This window comes from Sminthopsis crassicaudata, chromosome 5 (genome assembly GCF_048593235.1).
Source record: "Sminthopsis crassicaudata isolate SCR6 chromosome 5, ASM4859323v1, whole genome shotgun sequence".
NCBI lineage: Eukaryota > Metazoa > Chordata > Mammalia > Dasyuromorphia > Dasyuridae > Sminthopsis > Sminthopsis crassicaudata.
Window position 1 is genome coordinate 294455493 of NC_133621.1, and position 22955 is coordinate 294478447.

The 22955-nt window shown below is 47.8% G+C and overlaps 1 protein-coding gene across 1 annotated transcript in view; it reads left to right on the forward strand.

Moving 5' to 3' along the window:
- The first annotated feature begins 671 nt into the window (after positions 1-671).
- TIMP3 (TIMP metallopeptidase inhibitor 3) overlaps positions 672-22955 on the forward strand; it is a 61113-nt gene continuing 38829 nt past the window's right edge. Inside the window, exon 1 of the mRNA XM_074271514.1 lies at positions 672-1071. Within this exon, the coding sequence (XP_074127615.1) occupies positions 951-1071 (121 nt within the window). The 5' untranslated portion in view covers positions 672-950. The remainder of the gene's footprint in view (positions 1072-22955) is intronic.

A 22955-nucleotide genomic window follows, 5' to 3' on the forward strand; every position in this document is an offset into this window, starting at 1 on the left:
CCTCCTTTTTCTGACTGGACAGTGAGGGGTTTCCCCAAATGGTCCCTTCGGGCCCTTAATGTGGGGCCGGCCGTGGGGACAAGGCTTTCCCGCCACCCCCGAGAAAGAGCAGGTGAGGTAGCGGGTGCTGCGCCTCCTGGAGAGGGCGGAGACGGCGGGCACCTCCCCGCAGCCCCCCAGGCTTTGCAGTGCGCAGCGCCGGGGCCACGCTCTGCCCCCCCGACGGGTGTCTGGGGCCCGCCGGGCCCTGCCGGGGGCTGGCCCGCCGTCGGGGGGCGACCTCTCCTGCGGAAAGGGGGGAAGCGGAGCGCAGGGGGCGCGCGGGAGAGGGAGGGGGGCGAGAAGCTTCTCCAGGTGGCGGCCATGGCCCCGGAGGGGCTCCTGCCTCGCGCTCCCGCCCCGAGCCCCCCCGGGAGGCGCGGAGAGGGACCGGGAGGGAGAGCGGGGCTTTCTTGGGTCTCTCCCAGGCAGCCAGCACACTCCCGCATTCCCTAAAAGGATCTGAAGCGTACCGGGCGGCCCCGCCCCCTCTCCGGCGGCCCCCTTCCCGCGGGGGGGCGATGAGGTAATGCGGCTCGCCGATTGGTCAGGGGGGGCGGACCTCGGGCCGCCGGAGGGGGGCTCCCGGAGCCTCGCGGGCTATATAAGGCGGAGGCCGGGCCGGCAGCCTCCGGAGCCTCGGGACGGACGCGGTTTGAGTCGCAGCAGCCGCCTAGCCCTCGCACGCAGCGCTCGCTCGCTCGCTCGCCCTCCCGGCCCGACGTCCGTCCTGCCCCTGCCTCCTACCCCGCGCACTGCCCAGGCGCCGCTGCCAGCCCAGGAGCGGCGGGGAGAAGTTTGCGAGCAACTTAGCGGGAGAAGGAGAGGAAGAGGAGGAGGAGGAGGAGGAGAGCAGGGCAGGAGCAGCCCGCGCCCGAGCCCGCAGCCAGTTGGGAACCGGGCGCGCAGCTATGAGCCCGTGGCTCAGTCTTGTGGTGCTTCTCAGCAGCTGGAGCCTGAGGGAGCTGGGGGCGGACGCGTGCACTTGTTCCCCGAGTCACCCTCAGGACGCCTTCTGCAACTCGGACATCGGTAAGAGACGCTCCCCCTGCCCGCTCTCCCGCTCCGAGCCGGCTCCCACCTGCCCCCGGTTTTCTTCAGCCGCAGCCCGGGCCAGGAGGGCGGGGAGGGGAGGGGGCGCGGGAAATGCGGGGGTGGGCGCCGGGGGATGCAGCCACACTTCTGCCCGAGCCGGGCTGCGGAGGATGGAGAGGAGGCGGCGGGGAACGCGGGGGTGGCACCGGGAGCCGCAGCCTCCCACTGGCCGCGACGTCCCCTTTCGGTGTGGACAGCTGCATTTCTGCCGGGGTCCTCTATCCTCCTAGATGGCTCCCTCCTCTTTCCTTCCTTCCCTCTCCCTCCCCGCCCCCCCCCCCCCAAACTGGAGCTCTTATGGTCTGAAATTTTTGCTTTCCCACCCTGACTGGCACAGGGCACTCGAGATTCCTCCTGGGTCCTGGTGCCGTCTGGAAAGTTCTCCCCTACAATGCCCCGCAGGAAAAATGGGGCGGGAGGCAGGGGGGAGGGGGGCCGTCAGAGTTTCCCCAAACTTTGAACGGTAGGAACATGGAGCTGAGGGATGAGGAGTCTGGCTCTTCCCTGGAAGCCTCGTGCAGAATAAGGTGGCCCGCAGGCGGGGAGCGCTCGGAGAGTTGGGGGGTTCACGCCTCCAGAGAGAGGGTTCCCATCCCTGTCAGGCTGTAGGCAGACCAAGAGTAACCAGATCGCGGAACTGGGGGTGTGTCGGGGGAGTCGGTTCCATGATGGAAATGGATGCCCCCCCAAGCCCCTCAAACATCAACACAACTATTTCTGAGGGGGTGGCCTCCCCAAACTTGTGAAAAGTCACCGGCAGCATCATTGTGGGGGTCGGTGGGGTGGAGAAGGGCCTTTAGAATCTCGGGGAGAGGTGGTCATTTGTCTGGTCACCTTCCTGAGCCTCGGTTTCCCCATATAGCAAGGGGGGAGAATAATAATAACACCCTATTGCACCACCTGGCTTTCAAGCTCGTTTTGAGGTCTAAATGACGTGATCACCCTGCCCCCACCCCCACCTCCTTAAAGGTTAATGCTTTTAAGTGCTGTGGAAAACCAAGTTATTTTATTGTTTGTGGCTTACAAATATTGTGGACTTGAGATGGGAGTCGGGGAGGATGGGCAAGCTCTTGGTGGGTAAAGGTTAGTGATTCTCTCCTGGCTAAAAGGCAAAGGGAAGCAAAAGCAGTTATCCGGAGCCTTGGGAGTGGCCCTGAAAATCCCAGGGGTTCAGGAGAAGCCCTGAGGTTTGGGGAGCTGGGAAAGTGTCTGTTATTTGCCTGACCCTTTCTCTCCCAGCCTCACTTCAAAAGTGGAATTTAAGGGAGGAGGGCAGAGGAAAAGGGAGAGAGAAATGTGGGGTTTGGGGGACTATGTGGAGAGTAGGGCTTTAAGAAGTGTTGGAGGATTAGAGCAGCAGGTTAGGGCAAAGATTGAAGGGGCGCCGAATGGGGAAGAAAATCCTCCCAGGGTGCTTCTTGCCTATGGAGCTGGCATTGTGAGGGACAGTCAACAAGTGGGCTGGGTGTGGTGCGGGAGAGTGTGGAGGGACTTGGCTATCATTGGGCAGCAGGAACCTTGTGGCCGGTCAGCCAACCCTGTTGGCCAGCTAGCCTGGGCTTGGGAGAGTGGCTGCCAGCATCATCAGGTGGCTGGATGTTGAGGCACTTGGACTTGGACTCCCAGAATCCCCTAGATCGATGCTTTTGTATTACTCTTGGGATGGAGTAGAACGACTTTGTACCAGCTTTGTATATTTCCATACTGCTACTTACAAATATCCAGTGCTAGGGATGAGGTTTATAACCAGTAGGATGTAGGGTCTGTGTCACCTTAGGTGAATGACTTTACCCATTGCCTCAGTTTCTCCATCTGTAAAATGAAGGGAGTTTGATCAAATGGCCTCTGCAGCCTTTTTTTCAGCTTTAAATCCAGGTCTGATAGAATGTCAGTTCCCTGTGAGTAGGGAGCAATCATTTATTTATTTATTTAGCTAATTAGTTAATATTTCCAGGACTGAATTTATTAAATACTTGCTAGATTAGAGGCAGAGGAGTTCTCAGAGGCCTTGTAGCTATACCTATTCATTTTCCAGATGGGGAAACTGAGGCCAGGGGCTTGTTCCAAGGTCATAAGAGCGGTTAGCGGAGTCAGAATTTGTACTCTGGTCTCCAGGTACCAAATCATTTGTCGGATCCTTTTGGCAGAAAAATCAAACCACTAGGGACTCTCTTCCTTCCTCATAGCTTCCAGAGGAATCAGCACCACTCCCAAGACCTTGTAATATAAGAGGAGTTTGTGTGTGTGTGTGTGTGTGTGTGTGTGTGTGTGTGTGTTTGTATGTGTGTGGGGGGGTACCATGGTGTTCATGTTTGTAAAATAGAAGTCCAACTGATGTTGGTGAGGAAGAAATTAGGAAATTAAGGCTTCTGAATCCCTTAGGGTCTAAAAATGGGGAGGGTATTTCATAGGGTTTGCTTGTTCATTGATTTATTTATTTGGATTTTTTATTTATTTAATTTAATTTTTATTTATTTCTTTTTAAAAATGTTTTCCCACCTCCAATCCTTTGCTTCTGGACTCTTGAAAGCCTCCGGGAGGTCTGCCAAGGAGAGATGGAGGCCGGTATACAGGAGAGATCACTTGGGCACAAAGGGGCAGTTTGGGTTTGAGTGGGAAGCCCTGGGTCTGACCTCAAGCAGCAGGTGGATCTAGCTTCCCATGGGGGTTTCTTTGACCCTCCACTACCTCCACTGTTCAATTTCCTCCCATCAGGGCTCAGGCTTGGTTGAGGCTTCTGGGAAACTCTTTATGAAACCGTGGTTTGAATAGCAACAACAGCAACAATAAACCACTCCCTGGAAGGAAGCTTAAACTCCCCAGTGACAATGGTCAGAGTTGGCCCTTTATGGAAAGGGAGACCCTGGGACGTCCTGGGGGATGGCACTTTAAGAGCTCTGAGGGGATTTGCAAAGAACTTTATCTTGTTTGATCTTTACGATATCCTGGGACGGAGATACTATAGAAGCCCTTGTTATCATGGGATGAGCCTGAGAGTGGGAACAGATGTCCCAGACCCTTTTCCAGCTGACAAACTCCCTTCCCCCTCCCCCAGTGACTGGCTCAGGATCCTAGAGGCAGGGTTAGAAATCGGGTCTTGGATCCCAGACTCCTCTCTTTCCCCCATTTATATGAACTGCCCTCGAGGCTCAGGGGAGTCTGTTCCGGAACCACAGGGGCACTGATTGCCAGGAGCGGGGTTTGAACCCCCCGGATCCTGGCGCCAAACACTTTCGTGACAACATCCCTGCTTTGGAGATTCTTAGAGATAAGGGCAATCCATCAAATCACAGGCTCTACTTCCGGGGCTTCAGGAGCTACCCAGGATCCCGGGATCCAAGAGATCTCACACGTCTAGAGCCACCCACACACACCCACCCACACGGAGCAGAACTCGCACACAAGTCTTGCCACCCAACCCAGCGCCGTTATCACTGCTCTCCACTGCCTCCATCCATCTAACCCCGCGCCTCCCCTAAGAAGGCCCCCTCTGGGTTTCAGCTAATAGTGGCCACGGGGAAAACGTCCCTCCCCCCTCTAAAGGCCCCGCCCTTCAGGTCCTGGTGCGGAAGCTGGGCTCGGGCCTGGCCGGCTCCCTCCACGTTGGGGGCTCTCCCCACTCCGCGCCGGAGAAGGGCCCTGAGGTCCCCCGGCCGCAGAGCCAGCCAGGCTTCTCCCCGGTTCCGGGTTAATCTCTTTGCACTCATCGGGAGCCTCCCCTGGAAGCAGGGGGGGAGGGGGCGGCTCAAACGTATGTTTTGTGCCAAGTCTCTCTGGCTGCGGGGCGTGGGAGCCCCCCACTTTCTCCCCTTCCTCTGAGACTTCCCCTTCCCCCAAGCTTGGTGGGGCTCTGTGGCTCATTGGGCAGGCCCCCCCATCCCTCTGGGCAGGGGCAGGCCCGTTCTCCCCTTGAGTGTTCGGGGGAAACCCCCCCTCCCCCCCAGCGCCCTCCCACGGCCCCAGCCGCAGGTGAGGCCGTCTGCAGCCAGCCCGCCAGGGAAGGGACGGGGAGATGGAAACTTCTGGGGCAGCAGGAGTTAAAAGGCGTTTCTATGGCAACCCCGGGCCCTGGACCCAGAGCGTAGTGTTTGGGAGAAGAATAAACTACATGCCGGGTTATAAAATACACCGGGGAAAGAAAGGGCTGGGCAGCAGCCAGGGGGCAGGGAGGGGGGCCCTCCCTGTCCCTTCCCCCACCCCTTCCCAGTCATTTCAGAGTCTTTTGGAGGAAGGGACTGGCTGGGGGCTGGGGAGGGGGGCAGCAGGTGAGGCTCGGGAAGGACCAGCCAGTGGAGCAGGCCAGATCCTGTCGGAGCAACTCGTGGCCTGGCCTGTGGAGAAAATGACCCAAGAAGGAGGCCGGGCTGCAGGTTCCCCTCTGCTTTTCTCTCTCTCTTTCTTGTCTCTCTGTCTCTGTGTCTCTCTGTATCTCTGTCTGTCTCTGTCTCTCTGTATGTCTCTGTCTCTCTGTCTGTCTCTGTCTCTCTCGGTGCCTGTCTCTCTGTGTCTCTCTCTCTGTGTCTCTGTGTCTCTCTCTCTGTCTCTCTCTGTGTCTCTCTCTGTGTGTCTCTGTGTGCCTCTGTCTCTGTGTGCCTCTGTGTCTCTGTATCTCTGTCTGTCTCTGTGTCTCTGTGTATCTCTCTTTCTCTGTGTCTCTGTCTGTCTGTCTCTGTCTCTCTGTCTCTCTCTGTGTCTCTGTCTCTCTCTCTGTGTCTCTGTCTCTCTCTCTGTGTCTCTGTCTCTGTCTCTGTGTCTCTCTCTGTGTCTCTGTGTCTCTGTCTCTGTGTCTCTGTCTCTCTCTGTGCCTCTGTGTCTCTCTGTGTCTCTGTCTCTCTGTGCTTCTCTCTCTGTGTCTCTGTGTCTCTGTCTCTGTGTCTCTGTGTCTCTGTCTCTCTCTGTGCTTCTGTCTCTGTGTGCCTCTGTCTCTCTGTCTCTCTGTGTCTCTGTCTGTGTGTCTCTGTGTGCCTCTGTGCCTGTGTCTCTGTTTCTCTCTCTGTGTCTCTCTCTGTGACTCTCTGTGTCTCTCTCTCTCTCTGTGTCTCTGTGTGCCTCTGTCTCTCTGTCTCTGTGTCTCTCTCTGTGTCTCTCTGTCTTTCTCTGTGCCTCTGTGTCTCTATGTCTCTCTGTGTCTCTCTCTCTCTGTGCCTCTCTGTCTCTGTGTCTCTGTCTCTTTGTGCCTGTGTGCCTCTGTGTCTCTCTGTGTCTCTGTCTCTCTGTGCCTCTCTCTCTGTGTCTCTGTCTCTTTGTGTCTCCCTGTCTCTGTATGTGTTGTGCCTATTGTGTTGTAGACAGAACATACATGTGAGTGGGGACCCCAGTTTCAGAATTCAGAGGGTGAACGAGAGAGACATGCTGAGCCTTGCGTCCTCAGCGAGGTGGATGGGATGGACACTTCACTGCCCCGTAAGATGCCCCTTAGTTATCTGGACAGCCGTGCAGCTAGGAACCAAGCTCCCTTTGTGAGCTCGCAGACATGAACACGAGGTACACCCTCTGCCCAGAAGATCCACTTTGGGACCCTGTAGGAGAGCAGGAAGGGGTGTAGGCCAGCTGGTGATCTGTATCAATGAGACAGTTTCCCTCCTGGGAGCTCTGAAATCCCAGGTCTCCCCTGAAACAGAAAACAAAGAACCCACCCGCTTTTCACAGCCCTGTTGGGCAGATGTCGATCCTAATCTCGCCCTTGCTCCAGATCACACAGTAAGTGGCAGAGCCAGGATTCACGCCCAGCACTTACGCCTCCCAAGCCTGGTGCTTTTGACTGTAGTGTGTCTGTACAATCAATACCAATCATAATAGCTACCATTTATAGAGCCTTAATGAGTCAGGGAGACTCATCTTCCTGAGTTCAGAGGCTGGCTCTCAGCAAGTCGCTTGATCCCGTTTGCCTCAGTTTCCCCATCTGTAAAATTAATTAATTGGAGAAGGAAATGGCAAACCGCTCCAGTGTCTCTGTCAAGAAAACCTACATGGGATCACAAAGAGTCAGACTTGACTGAGATATTCCTGAATTTGAGTCTTCCTGACTCCAAGCCCAGCATTCTATCCCTTGGACCCTCCAGTGTCAGGGACAAAAATGAGATTTAAGCTCACGCCCTCTCCTTTTCATTTGCATGGCTGTCTGGGGAGTTGTCAAAAATCATTTAGTGAATTGCAGCACTTTGTTTTATAGATGAGGAAACTCGGGAAAGAGAAGTCCCAAGCTGCAAGACCATGCTCCTTCTGGGAGGGATACAGGGCACGTGCCCTTTGCCAAATTGTAGGGAGGAGCATAAAGCTGGAGTGACCGTGAAAAGTGGCTGGGGTGGGGCAGTTTTTTGTTGGCTTTTCAGAAACATCAGGAACTGTTGTGCTCAGCTGCTGATTGATGCATTCGTTTAAAAAAATAGGAGAGAGAAATCTAGCATCCCTGCCTCACTAGCCCCTCCCGAAAGCAAACACTCTCCGTCTGAGACAGCTGTTGACATCCTTTTTTCATGTGACACAGGGAAGGTCTCCTTCCTTCCTCTCCCTGGCTTTCATTTGATCCCACACATTAAGAAGCATTTACTCTGTGTGTGTGTGTGTGTGTGTGTGTGTGTGTGTGTGTGTGTGTGTATTCAGAACTAATGGTCATAAATATAAACTCTGGATGCTCTTTGCCATCAAAGAACTTACGTTTAATTAGGCTTATTTTCAGTTATTCATGATTTCTTTGTCCATAATAATCATAGCTAGCATTTCTCTGAGACAAAGCATGGTACACTGGCTATTTCTTCTGACTCTCATGACAAATGAAATATTATTATGAATCCCATTTTACAGATCAGAAAACAGGGAAAGTGGTTCAGTGACTCGAGGGGTGTGGGAAGCAATTTTAGCTTGGGTCTTCTGAAGGTAGCTTTGAATGCAGAGTCCTGCACTCTAACCACAAGGACATCTGTCTTCTCCAAGGTCAGAGGTTCCTCTCCTGGGATTATCCCTTCCCACCCACCCCTACCCCAGGGGTCTGTCAGGGAAAGGGGGGACTTTATGAACTTGGATTAAAACAAATTTTGATATCTATTTCAATAAAATTGGTTTCCTTTTGTAATCCTGTGTGTTTTATTTTCTACATTTAGTAAAATTCTTCTGAGAAGAGACGCTATAGGCTTAGCACAATTTAGCAAACAAAATTTATGTTTATTTCTGTAACCAACTTTTTTATGCTTAATAAGTTTCTTTTCTAGGAGGTGGAACTTTGAGGACTCCAGAGGTAGGGGAACCTGGCCTGTCTGGCCTAATCAATCAACAATCCTTTATTAAGGATAATGGAAAAAAAAATATATATGTATATGTATGTGTGTGTATGTATATGTATACATATAGAGAGACACACAGACACACAGAGAACCCCCTCAAGGCGTTTCCATTCTACTGTGAGAGACAAAACTCATAAATTCTACAAACATAAAATATACCCTATGGAAATGGAAGGTTCCCACAAGGTTACCTGTTCTCCTCAGTTATTTAAATTCCCCAGGCAGCTAGGGGGCGCCATAGTGCCCAGATTGCTGGGCCAGGCCTCGGGAAAACTCATTTTCCAAGTTCAAATCTGGCCTCAGACACTTATTAGCTGTGTGATCCCGGGCAAGCCAGTTGATCCTGTGTGCCTCAGTTTCCTCTTCTGTAAAATGGACTGGAGAAGGAAATGGCAAAGATACTGCAGTATCTCTGCAAAGACCATCCCAGATGGGGTCACAGAAACTTGGACATGAAAGAAAAATAACAGCCACAAATTAGATTTCCCCCTTCCTTCTCAAGTGATAAAGGAGTTTGCAAATAGGGGGTATTAAGAAGGGAAAAAGTAAAAACCGATCCTCCTGCCCCATTTTCCCTCCAAAAATTTGGTCCTGGACCTCAAGGAGTTTACATTTTGATGTAAAGAATACAAGTAGCAGAAAAGGGTTTCCATTTAATTCATCCCAATTATAAGTTTGCTTCTATTTACTTTTGGCTAGCTACTCCTGGGTAGAGACCCAAGGGAGAATCATTGGGAGGAACTCTTGACAATGGGTTTGTTGACACTTGGGGGGGAAAGTCCCCTCCTGATAAGTGATGCCCTATCTAATAAGCTGTGGATGGGGCCTTTATTGTATTTGGGTTTGTTTGATTTGGGAGTTCCCAATGAACAAAAGGAACAGGCCACCATGTTTGAGAAAACAAACAGGGGCCATCCCACTTGGCCTTCAGGGCAGCTGTAAGGAAGCCTGGTTTCCTGCAGTGGAGCCTCCTTTGAGCTTTCCCCCATCTAACTGGTTTCTGTGGACAATCCATCACGGGGCTAGGAGAGCCTTCTCTCTGGCTCCTTTACTTCTGGTCTTGCTTTCCCTGCCTTTGTTGTTATTGTTTTAATTAATTTAATTAATATTGTTTTAATAATGGCATCTAAACATCATTGGTTAGGGAAGTGGTGGGAGGTGACTAATTGGGAAGAAAGAGAAGTTAAATTTTAGACTCTTAAAATAGCAGAAATGTCCTTTTTAAATAAAGAAATCTGTCCTCAAAGGCGGGGGTCATATTTTATATTTTTATAGATATACATTCTTTTCTCTGATATAATGGAAGCTCCTTACGGGCAGGGATTTTTTTTTCCTTTTCTATTTGTATTCCTATACATATTGGATGTTTATGGATTTTATTAAGGTATATCTTAATCCCTTGCTAAGGATGGTGGGATGGGGAGAGGGGGGGAAAATTGGATCCTAGCTTAGGTACCATTGGTTTAGGTAGTCCCCAAGGCTCCTTCGGACTCTGTTATTGTTTTCTAGACATTTCAATCTTGTCTGACTCTTTGTGACTCCATTTGGGGTTTTCTTGGCAAGATCACTAGAGCGGCTTGCAGGTTCCTTCTCCAGCCCATTTTACAGCTGAGATACTGAGGCAAACAGGGTTAAGTCCCTTGCTCAGGATCACACAGTTAGTAAGTAGTTGAGGCTGGATTTGAATTCAGGAAGATGAGCCTTTCTGATTTCAATCCCAGTGCTCTGTCCACTTTATCACCTAGCTTCTCTTCTGTTTCTCTAATTCTGAGACCATTGTAATTGTGTCTCCTAAGGGGAAAACATTCATTAGGTGGTTTTAAAGGAAGAATTAGTCGTATTCCTTTGTGGTTTTTATCTCCAGAACAGGAACTCACTTTCTCCATTACCAATAGATATTTTATTAAATTCTGTGTATATGTCTGTAACTAACTTGTGGCTTTTTCTCAATATATTGATCTGAAGGGAGAGCAACCAAGCCCTCTATCTTCTACCAGTGGGTTAATTAGCTTAGGAGGAATTAAAGATTACTTAGTGTTTGGGCCTTCTTCAAATTCCCTTCCCCCCCTTTTCTTTCCTTAGTAAAATATGCTCCACTTGACTACTCCCCCTCCCCAACCTCCCTTCCCCAAAGCTACCCATAATCTGAGTCAGATGGCTTTCTCTCCTATCCGGTTTATGCTTGGAGAGACTGCACCAGATCCCTCTCAGGAAATGATTGTGTAGAGAGGCCCCTGTGCCGGTAGAGGCCCAGATGTGCAGGACCAGATGTTGTTAGCCCTGAGTTTCTTCTTTCTCTCATTCCTTCTGCCTCCTAGCTCCTGTGCATGTAAAGGCCTCTGTTCTCTTCTCTGCTCTCAAGTCTTACCCTATTGAAGGGGAGTGAGAATAGGGAGGGGGAGAGACACATAAACAGAGAGGAAAAAAAAAGAGAAAGGAAGGAGGGAGAGGAGAAAGGAGAGAGAGAGGAGAAAAGGAGAGAGAGAGAGAGAGAGAGAGAGAGAGAGAGAGAGAGAGAGAGAGAGAGAGAGAGAGAGAGAGAGAGAGAGAGAGAGAGAGAGAGAGAGAGAGAGAGGGAGAGAGAGGGAGAGAGAGGGAGAGAGAGGGAGAGAGAGGGAGAGAGAGGGAGAGAGAGGGAGAGAGAGGGAGAGAGAGGGAGAGAGAGGGAGAGAGAGGGAGAGAGAGGGAGAGAGAGGGAGAGAGAGGGAGAGAGAGGGAGAGAGAGAGGGAGAGAGAGGAGAGAGAGAGAGGGAGAGAGAGGGAGAGAGAGGAGAGAGAGAGAGAGAGAGAGAGAGAGAGAGAGAGAGAGAGAGAGAGAGGAGAGAGAGAGAGAGACACAAAGAGGTGGTGATTCCCTTTATTGACATTTAGAAAACTGCATTCATGGACAAATTTCCTATCATGAAAAGTGACTTCTGTATATACCAGGGAATGTTCTTTAGGGAAGGGAGGGGCAGCTGTGTTTACCAGTCTCTGAAGGAGACTTCTGAAAGACTGGGAGCAGAAAGGCACCTCTTGGATTGCCCCATTACCTCATGAAAATACTGGCCTACAGTGAGAAGCTCACTTCATTTTGGTTTGCATGTCCTGGGAAGACCTCCAGGGGCTCTTTGCTTCCTGCCAAACCATGTTGCCTATAGAAGGGGTAAAAGGGTGTGTGTGTGTGAGAGAGAGAGAGAGAGAGAGACAGAGACAGACACACAGAGACACAGAGAGAAGGGGGAAAGAGACAGGGAGGGAAGGACAAGGAAGGAGAGGTAAGAAAGAAGAGAAGAAAGAGAGAGAATTTTTTTGGAGTATGTAGGAATCTCAGAGATCAGAAAATCATAGATTCAGAACTGGGAGTATAGAGATCACTTAATTTCCTGGCACCACCTTTTTCCAAATGAGGAAACTGAGACCCAGTGAGATTTTTAGCTTTAATAGCTGAAAAACAGCAGAAAATTTTGGAAAACCCTATAGAAATCTTCACAGAGGGTCTCAAGATGTTCACCATCCCAAAGAAAGAACTGGCTTGCATGATCAACAGGATGTAAGGGAAAGTGTCCTGGATTTGGAAGCATGGGACCCTTGATTCTCAATTTGTTCCTCTACAAAGTGACCAACCTAATTGACAAAAGATTTTGTGGGAAATGGTGCTTATTTGTTTTCAGGGCATAGAGAATGAATCTTGGACTTGATTTTTCTGTTATTTGTTTTGCTATTCTGTCTCAATTAAATGCTTTACTATCTATCTAGAGGGAAGAAGACTAAATGATCTGGGTAATCTCTTTCAATTCTAAGCTACTTCTCTGGCAAAGGTAATTAAGTAACTTTGAGTGCCAAATTATCTTTTGCTTTCCACTTTTAAAAGATACTTTTGATTCTCATGGCATTTTACCTGTAGGAGTGGTAGAGAATGGGAAGAGAATTAGGCAGGTTTTGTTATTCTCCTTCTGGGAAAGAGGAAATTTATAGATTTAAATTATTAGAGGAAAAAGCCTTTGAAATTATCTTGTCTTGCTGATGGGGAAATTGAGGCTCTGAGAGGGGGAAAGTGACTTTTTCAAAATCTTTTACATTATTTACAATGGAGCTGAGAGCTGGAACTCTGTTCTTGTAGCAGGGGATTTCTCCAACATATCAGGTCCCAGATTTCCCTTCTATTAGGGAGTATTTCAGAAGTAAAGTGGGGAGGGGATTATCAAGGTAGCAGAGGAAGAAGGTGGTCTTTTGCTTTACTTCTCAAATATAAGCAAATACTTAATAGTTAAGGGATAGAAACCTGGACAGGTAGTACTATGGGAAAAAAAAATCAAAGGAAATGGTGTTCAAATCTCACCTTGGATATGAATAAAAGTCATCTAACTTTACATTACCTAACTTTTTAGGGGCTCAATTTCCTCAGTTGGGTGTGGACCAGTAACTCTAGTGCAGATTTCAAGAATAATGGAACCAAGATTAAAATGAGCATAGATGGGGATCGAGAGACTCAGTTTCTTTTCCAGTGCCTCAGTTTCCTTCTGGCATCTAAGATTGCCTTCAGCTCCATCTATGATTCTTTGGTGATTGGGATTAATGACCTTACTACTAGCAGCCTCGGCCTTTTTGATGGATGTCCAATTAGATCTGATTGCCCAACTGTGGCATTCCCAGGCCGATCGGACACTTGGGCCTTCCTAGGGCTATGGCCACTTGGCTGTTGTCTGGGCTGGTCTCTGAGAGCTGAAGTTAAAGTTCATCGGGTGGAATATCAGAAAGTGGGCTGACTTGCAGAAGGGAAGGAAAGGGGAAATCCATCCTGCCAGGCTGTCTTGAGACTTTGCTTATCAGAGTAGCTGTGTCTGTTAGCCATTCCGGAACCAGAAACCTTAAAAATAACACAGCAATTCCCCCTCCCTCCTCCCTAACCGCAGCCCCCAGTTTAATCCCCCTCCAAATGAGGGGACCAGTCATCAAATAGCTTAACTGTCAGTCTTAATGGTTCCTGCTGCCTCCTAATGAAAATAGAGAAGAGGGGTTGGAGGGAGCTCATGGTCAGCTTCCATCAGGGCTTAAAAACTCTGTTATCACCCTCAAGGAGTGAGGTATGGGGGTGTGGCTGGAATGCTGGGGCTCGTAGGGCTAATTTGTCATAAGGACAGCTCACATTTCTGCAGCCTGGTGGGAGAAGCTGTAGGTGGCAGTGATAAAAGCATTAGATCTGGAATTGAAACCTGATTTCTTGGGGGTAGGACAAGTCTATTCCTTATATAGGGGCTCAGTTACTTTCTTTGTAAGGACATAATCTCTGCTGGTCCAATTCAGCTCTCTAGATGACCTGGGAACACGTATAAGCATTTTCCACATGATGGACATAAAAGTTACATAGAGAAAGCAAAATCATCCCCGTTTTCCAGATGGGTAAACTAAGGCTCTAGTTTGTCTAGTTTGATTAGCCCTGGAGCATTGCGTGACTTATTCCAGAGGGGTCTTGGACAGCATTCAGCCCATGCTGAATTTTATAGATTGTTTACTTCTTTATACCTTTGTGACCTTGGGAAATCTCACCTCATCTGCAAAATAACCGAGTCAGACCAATTAGTTTCTAAGGTTCACTTTATATATTGGTACAAACTGCTTCATTTCTATCCACCCTTTTAAGGCCATAATTTACTAAGCATTTGTTATTACTAAATTACCCATTTAAATGTAAATTAGTACATAAATTAGTCCCAAAATGTAAATTACTAAGCCAGGTAAGCTACCTATGAAATCACAGGTATGGATCCTTACCCCCTTTGCAAAAATACATACCCACACACATATTAGCAGTGGGGTAGTGGAATGCATTGTATTGCTATGAGTTAACTGGCAAGGGAAGACGGAAGGATCCAAAAACTCTAATGGGATTTGGTTTTTTCTAACGATCGAATTGACCACTAAACTTCCTACAGGGCCCTCTCATTTGTCAAGTGGGCAAGAGGTTGGGCAATGCCGATGACTCCTAGGAGAATCAAGGTCACCCTAGAGTGATATAAGCTGATAGCTAAATTCCACTCACGGGAGTGTGCAAATGGGGTCTCTATACTGCCCACCGACATATGGAAAGTCGTAGTGGTCTAAGACAAGGGGTCTTTGTTATGAAATCCTACCAGGGGAGCGGAAAAAGCTCTTGGGGGCCATCTTGTTCAAACAGCCTCATTCTACAGAGAAACTGGGGTCCAAGCAGAGAAAGAGACATGGTATTGGAACCCATCTGGACCTTTGCTGATTATTATTATTTTTTTAATTAGTATTAGATTCAGCCCATTGTCAGATTTTTGGATCATGATTCAATCATCCAATGAGTTAACCGTTCTTCATGAGTTAACCATTCTTCCTAGTATCACAGCCTCTGCAAACAATATTTTGAGCTTCTGAGATGTTGTGATAAAGAGTGGAGAACATTTCCAGGAATAGCTCAGAGGTTACTATTAACAGGACAAAGAGAGACCATATGAAAAAAGGAGAAAGAATGAATATACCATAGACATTCGAGAAAACTTGGGATCCTAGTTCAAACCAGGGCAGGGGACACCTTAGAAACCAACTGGTCCGACTCGGCCATTTTGCAGATGAGGAAACTGAGATTTCCCAAGGTCACAGAGGTATAAAGAAGAAAAGTCAGAATTCAAGCCCATAGCTGCTGACTCAAAATCCAGCCCTCTTTCTACCACACTAGTCACTTAAGTGAGTTTAAATCAAAACACCTTTTAAACCATTACTTATTTGAAACTGAGCGTCCAATCTCTGTAGGACTCATGCCCAGTGGGCTTTTTCCCCTTTTAATTAGTTGACCCTGAATATTTTAAATTCTTTCCCGTGGTGACGCAGGGAACGTCCATTCCCATCTCCCAATAATGCTGAGAGAAACTTCCCAGTGCCAGCTCTTATTAAGAGAAATAGCACAAAGGTCCAGGATGGGATGTGGGAGGGGTAGGAAGGGGAAGCCATCCAGTTTGCAGGAAATCCTCTTCCCCTGCTTCTTCCTGGACCACAAGGCACCTGGCTGATGGAGGGGGTGTTGGTTGGCCAGGAGGGCCCATATATATATATATATACACACACACACATATATTCCACTCTTTCTCTCTCTCCTCTCTCTCTCTCTCTCTCTCTCTCTCTCTCTCTCTCTCTCTCTCTCTCTCTGTATGTATGTACATATGTATATTCAGGTCTCAGGCACTTAACACTTACTGTGTGATCCTAGGCAAGTCACCTAACTCCAATGACCTTTTGTCCAAAAAAAGAAAAAGAAAATCCTGATGGAGCAGGTAGATGGCTCAGTGGATAGAGCACCAGTCCTGAAGTCAGGGGGACCCGAGTTCAAATCTGGTCTCAGACACTTAACACTTCCAAGTATTTGGCATTAAGGGGAATGTACTGTATTGAGATTATGGCATTGAAGAGGAAGAGTCTTTGGGACAGAAAAATGAATGCAAAAGAAATCCCAGGTGTTTTGTGGGGAGCAGGAGGGGATAGGCTGCTCCTAGGAGGTAAATGAAGGCGTATTTTAGGTTCCTAACTGGTAGGATCCACACCTGGATGTGGCCTTCTGGGAACCAATGTTGTAAACTACTTAAAGTAACCCAGCAGTGTTGGGATTCTGAATAAATGGTGAACTCTAGAAGGGTAAGGGGACAGAATGCTGGCTTACAAGCCATACCCTTGCCAGACTCACTGCGTGCCCTCGAGTCAGTAAGGGACACTGATGGAGAGGACTTGCCCATCTCCCTTTCTGGTCAGACATTTTGATGACTTTCATTTTTTTTTCCATGGCATAAGCAAACAAACCTCACAAGTGCAACTGGAGACAATGAGAAACCCGCTAATGGATTTTTCAGGACCAGTCTAATTTTACAGCCAAAGCTTGTTCCACACTGGAAAGCAGCGGGGGGTTTATGGCGTAGCCTTTGCTGGGTATCTGGGGTAATTCTGGGGGGGGAGCGTGTTCAAAAGGGAGCAGGGAAGAGCAGAGCCTTTTCTGTGTCAGGGGTTCAGGAATGGGAGTAGGGAAGGAAGGGTGCAGGATGAAGCGGCTTCCACCCAAGCAGAAAAAGGAGGAAACAGCTGGCCTTGGGGGGAAAGCACCAGGTAAGGAGGACTGGAGCCAGCCCGCCCGCCAGTCGACAGGCCCTTGGACCTGGTCAAGTGTTCCTCAGTCACGTGTCCTGACCTCTGCTCACAACTTGGGGAGGGAAGGCATTCCAGGCCGGCGGGGTGCCTCGGCCCCTACGTTCCTTCCAGTGCCTCTCCTGGCCCCCTCCTTTATAATTTCCTATTTCCTGCCTCCTTCTCCTCTGACATGGCTATTAATAGTTTGTTACCAGTCCCTAGACTAAGTATAGGTGAATGGGAGTGAAGGGGAGAGAGTGTGAGAGGACCAGCTCTCAGAGCTGTTGGGGAGCAGATTTGGGGGAGTTTTTTGGAGAAGAAAAGACCCTTCCTCCCTGTCTCCTTTTCACTTAGGGAGGGATGGATTTGTACACTGAAAGAAAAGGTTTGAACGCGTATGTTGGGTAGCATCCTAGCATCCTCACTTTAAACTTGGAACCTGAAGGACAGGCTGATTCTTGGTAGAAACAAATCACTTTCCTCCTGAGCCTCAGTTTCCCTATTTGTAAAATTGAGGTTGGCTCTCGGGAACTCACAGTTCCCTTCCAGCTCAATGAGGGGACCACCAAAGTCAAAATTTCTCATTTGATAAAATAGGGAAACTGAGGCAGACACAGGTCAAATGACTTGTCCAGAATCACCCAGCTATTTAGGATCAGAGGGAGGATTTGAATCCACATCCAAGTCCAGAGCCTTGCCATTTCATTGCTGGGTCAGCAGCATTGGCTTCTAAGGCTGCTCAGACCACCCCCAGCCACGTGGTCTGTGATCCATCTCCCCAGCTTAATGCCTTTGAAAGGGAAGGAAAAGGTCTGTGGTCACCTTTATTTTCACCTTCACCAGGGTCAAGAGGTTCCATTTTTACTAAAGAGCGGGCACTGCCAACAGTAAGGGGGCATCTTTTCTGGGAAAAGAGAATAAGGTTTGGAGTTTGGAGTCAGAAGTCCTGAGTTCAAGTTCTGGTCTTGCCCCCTGCTGCCCCTGTGATCCTGTGAAATACTGACCTTTAAAATAAAGGAGTTTGGATTCTTTTAGCCTTGAATCTGAAGTTCTGAATTAAAATTCTAGTCTTGCCCCCTGCTGCCTTTATGACTCTGGGAAATACTGACCTTTAAAATAAAGGAGTTTGGACTCCTGTGACCCTCTGAATTGGTCTGCAACAAGAGGCATTTGTAGAAATATAGATTTAGAGCGAAAAAGACTCTCTTGAGGTAAAAAAAAAATAATCAGATCTTACAGATGAGGAAATCAGAGGTTAAATGAATACTAATCGACAGGATTTGAACCCCTAGCTTTCTGCCTCTCCATGTAGAGCTCGGGCCCCGTGACAAAGCCCCCAGATCCCTGAAGCATCACATCATCATGTCACGTTCAGGGTCCAGGTTGTCCAAGGCACTTTTCCATGACCACAAGGTCTGAGAGCGGTGGAATGGGCAGGGGGCTCTGAGCTTGGCAGTTTCCGGGGCCCGGGGCAGTCTTCCCTCCTCCATCATCAGTGGTTTCCCTTGGTGCCCCTTTGGTTTCCTCTGGAAACCGGGGAAGGCAGGGAGGAGGGCAGGAAAGAATTCGGGCAGAAGCTGGCCTGGCACTTTGCCCACCCCTCCCTTGGGCACACCCCCTGCTTACTCAGCAGCCCCACCACCACCTGCTGGCCTGCGAAACCGGAGCCCCCGAGCCAAGCCTGGAACCCAGTGGAGCAGGCCCACAGGGCGCCTCCCTGGCTGGGATTCTATGGGCCCTGGGGCTTCTGGGAGGGGACGGATTCTTCAGGCCCAGGAGGGGCTGCATTTGGCTTTTACTTTTCCTCTTCTTTGTGACTTGTGAATGATTTTCCTTTCCTCCCTTCGGATGGAAAACATATCACTTTCAGAGCTAGGAATATCATGGACAACTGGATCTGTTTGGGTATGGAGGTGAGCTTCCCAGGCTAATCTTAGCACTTAAGCTTAAGTTCATTAAATAAAAATAAATAATAAGCTTAGGTCTGTTCATACTTACACAGTCAATCAATGGGCATTTATTGAATGCCTACTGTATGCCCGTCACTGTGGGGTAGGAGTGACACAAAGGAAAGCAAAAGTATACTTCCTGCCTTCTGGGAGTTTTCCTTCTAAGATACACAAGTAAACAAGAGTGGAAATACAAGATGCAGAGAGTTTCCATTTCTCTCTCACTTGGATTTACTAATTCTGAAGTTGAGATTTTTGTGGCTTCAAATGGAGGGAGATGACTGGTCCAAGTAGAAGCTGTTCTTTGAGCAGAGAAGCCAAAATCACTTTTAAAGTGATTTTTCCTTCTAATTCTTTAATTTTTGCTCAATAAAGCGAAAGAGCAAGCAATGGATACTATCTTTTTGTTGTCATAAAATAAATCTTGCTTATTGAGTTTTAATTGAGCAATATTCACAGAACTTGGGTATTTGTCATCTGACCCTCATTATTCCATTGATATTCTGTCCCTTTTCTCTTCCCTTCCTTTCATTCTTCCCTAATTTAGACATAGAAGATAAAACATATGTATATGTTCTGTTAGAAGAGAAAGCATATGGATATAAATATTGAACAAATAAAAAGTAGGGAGGGTGCTTGAGGCTGGAGGGATCAGGAGAAACTTTCAGATAAAAGGTGGTATTTGAGAATGTGGGCAGACATTCCAGGCATGAATGAAATCTGGGACTAAGATGAGAGCTGGAGCAGTGTACAAACGAAACGGAGGGAAGGCTCATTTCATTAGTCCTTCAGGCACAAGCAAGGGAGTAATATTTGAGGCTCATGGGGCCAGGTGGTAAAGAGCTTTAAAAAGCCAGAGGAATTTAGATTTCATCCTAGGGGCAATAGGGAGCCACTGTAGTTTATGGAGAAGAGTAGATCATGATTTTTACCTTTGAGTCGCTGAATAAGCTTTATAAATATTTGTTGAATTTGATTTTGGCTGAATCATCATCATCATCATCATCATCAGATATTTATATGGCGAGCCTCGTGAGAACCCTGGAGGTTCTCATTTTTATTTTAATTTTTATCCAAATATTACAGATAAAGAAACTTAGGCAGGCAGTGGTCCCATGGACATTGAGTGTCCGAGACCAATTTTAACTTGGGCCTTCCTACCTCCGCTCTTTATCCACGCTGTCACTTATCTGTCAATGATGAATAAACCCTTCTCTAATTATAGTCCTGAGCTGGCTCCATGTTGGGGTGGAGCCCAAGGGTTGGCCCAGCAGAAGTCACACAACATGACTCACATGGAGGAAATCCTCAGTGTCTTGCGCTCTCCAGGAAAGATAATTCTCTCCGGCTTTGTCTCTGCCCCCTTTTCTTAGAAAACAAGAGTATTTGAAGTGAGCAAAAGTCGGGCATTCCTGGAGGTAGCATCTGTAGCCAATGACTGGACTGCAGAGGGAGTGAGTGGGAGAAAGGGCTGGGTTCGAGAGCCAACTGCCCTTCCATTGGCTTCTGAGTCCATAGGTCCCTAGGATTTTAGATTTGAGAGGGATCTCTTAATTGGTGGGATTAGCTAATATCTTTTATTATTACTATAGAATAATAAGTATAACAAATAATATATATATAATATTATTCTATTTCATATATCATAATATATGATATGATGACAATTATTATTACTAGTGATAACAGTACTTTGATTATGTTTTCTCATTTGATGCTCACAAAAAACCCCGGTTAAGAGAGATGCTATTATTACCATTTTATAGATGGAGAAACTGAGGTCTGGTGGTCAAATGATCTGCCAGGATTTTTCCATTTGAGGAAAATGAGACAGAGGGAAAGTAACGTGTCCACCATTGGAGGAAATTAGTGGGACTAGAACTTGACTATCTTGTAATCATTACTGTTAATGCGATAACACTTCAGAAAATAAGCTTTTTCTGCCTTTTGTTTCCCCTGCCTGACATTTTAAGGTTTGCCAAGCCAGTGGTGGGACTTTGATGTCCCAAATGGTTTTCGTGCAGTTTGAAGCTTTGATGGCTTCCATACTAAATTCATTGACCAGGGAGTCCCCAAAAGTGTTCCTTCTCTTTTTTTAGAGGTGAGGAAGTTGGGGTTTAAGAGAGCTGTGACTTGCCCATGGGTTTTCTTGACTCACAACTCCAGCTCGCCCCACCTGCTCACCCTCACCTGGAGCAGGGGGAAGCTTTGGTCTAGGAAGAGAGAGATTCTAAGCATCTTCTCCCAGGTCCCTCCCTGTCACATGTATCATAGCTTGATGACATCAGCATCGCCATCTGTTTGTAATTAACCAGGAAGGTGATAACCACCTATTCCCCTCTCTGACTCCCATTGTCCAGACTGAATAGTAACCCCTTAGTGGGCCCTCGATGAAAATTGCAGGTTCAAATCCTGCCCTTGTACTTTGTGATCTTGTCAATGGACCAATCAGCAATTATTAAGTGCCTACTGAATGCAGTTGTTGAAAATATAAAATATTTTCCAAAAAGGGAAAAAAAACCCCAAACCATTTTCTCTGTGCCTTAGTTTCCTTATCAGTCACCTGGGTTAGGCTAGCAGGAAATTGCAAAAATGACCTCCAGATTTAAATTTATGACCTGAGCATCTCTTCCTCACCCCAATTTTCCTTGACATTTAAAGCCCCTTCTTTTCTTTCTCCTTTATTGCTTAGCACAATGCCCAGCATATAGTAGGTGCTCAATAAATGCTTATTAGCTGACTATATTTTTATGTACATAATTATTTTCATGTTATTTTCCCCATCAGATTGTGAACTCCCTGAGGGTAAGGCTTCTGTTTTTTGGCTTACCCCTCAAACTTAGCATAGTGTCTTGCACAAAGTAGGTTCTTAATAAATGTTTGTTGATTGACTGTTGGAAGCTGGCCCTGCAGCATCCTTTTCTCATGCTTTTGAGCAATCTTTTTTTTTTCCCCTGTTCCTTTCAGGACGTTTTAAGCAGCTGTTGTGGTCTCTGGTCCCAGGACCCTATCATTACTGCAGCTGGACTGTGCTGGTTGCCCATAAAGTGGGATTTCCTCTGCCTCCTGAAGGATTTTGCAGACTGTAGGATATGCTGGAAAGTTGGACTGGAAGCCTGGAGGCTTCTTTTCCACTAACCAGCTACGTCAATTGGAGCAAATCCCTCCCTTCTCAGGTCTGCATTTCCTCCCTTGTAAAATGGGCAGATGATTGCTTAGAGCCCTGTCCCCTCTGCTTTCTTGGGGCAGGGACATCCCTGGACTTGGAAGGAGTCTCCAGCATCTGCCCCTGCACAGTTCCAAGGGGCTTTTGGTGGATGGGCACACTGAGAAAAGGCATGTGGGGGGGGGTCTTCTCAACTTGGCTGCCCAACAAGTTGTCCGTGAGCCAGACTCGCTTGGTTCAGCTGCCAAAGTGGCTTACATAACTGGTCATGTGATAGAAGTCAGCTACTGCCTACAAATGGTCAGCAGGGGTCCTGGAGGGGGGGGCAGAGAGCGGGCGGAGAAGCAGAAATAGCCACAAATGGAAAAATGATAGAGTCACTCAAAGAGGCTTCAGCCATCAGAGATTGGGCCTTTATGGTCTCGGACAGGCCGATCTATTGGAAAGAATGCTGGGTTTGAGGGCAGAATTTGACTCCTGACTGCTACTTCTTAGATGGATGGCTTTGAACAGGTCACTTACACTCCAGAAAGCCCCTCTGTTTGCTGCTTCTGTACGAAAAAGGCCGGGACGGGATTGATTGTCTCAGCCCCCTCCAGTGAGTTCCGAATAGTCTCTCTGCTTTTCACCCTTGATATTCTCCATCACTTTAAACTCTCTCTCTGCTCCCGCCAAACTGGCCTTTCTGTTCCCTCCCCCCCACATACACAATTCCCCTGTGATAGGATCCATAGCTTTCCTTCTAAAATAAACCCTTCCCACGTGGTCCTTAGGCTTGGTGAGTTAATGATTATAGTTACAGGCTGACATAAATCTCTCATTTCCATGCTTTGACCCCAGGCTGTTCCTGATAACCCTGTTTCCTCACCTCCATCTCTTAGAATCTCTAACTATTCAAAGCTCACCTCCTCCAGGAAGTTTTCCCTGATTTTGCCAGCTCTCCTCCCCCCACCCCAAATTATCTTCCGTGTGATTGTAAGGGGATCATACTATTTTTGTCTTCTGACTAGCATATTACCTAGTACATTATTTCCATTATATTATTTTATATTATTTATATTAATAAATGCTTTTTGATAGACTGATTCTAGTCTGACATCACTGATGACTGTCCAAGATTGGATCGTCCTTCACGTTTCCTACATGTGGAAGAGAATCATCCAATTGGAAGGGGGGGGCAGTTCCTACTAATATTCCAACGGTCTTTGTCCTCTCCTTTTTGGGGAGAGGGGAGAGAGAAACAAGCACTTGGTGCTTTGCGTGTCTTGGGCATTTGATTGCCATTTGTTAAAATGAAACTAGAGCATGATG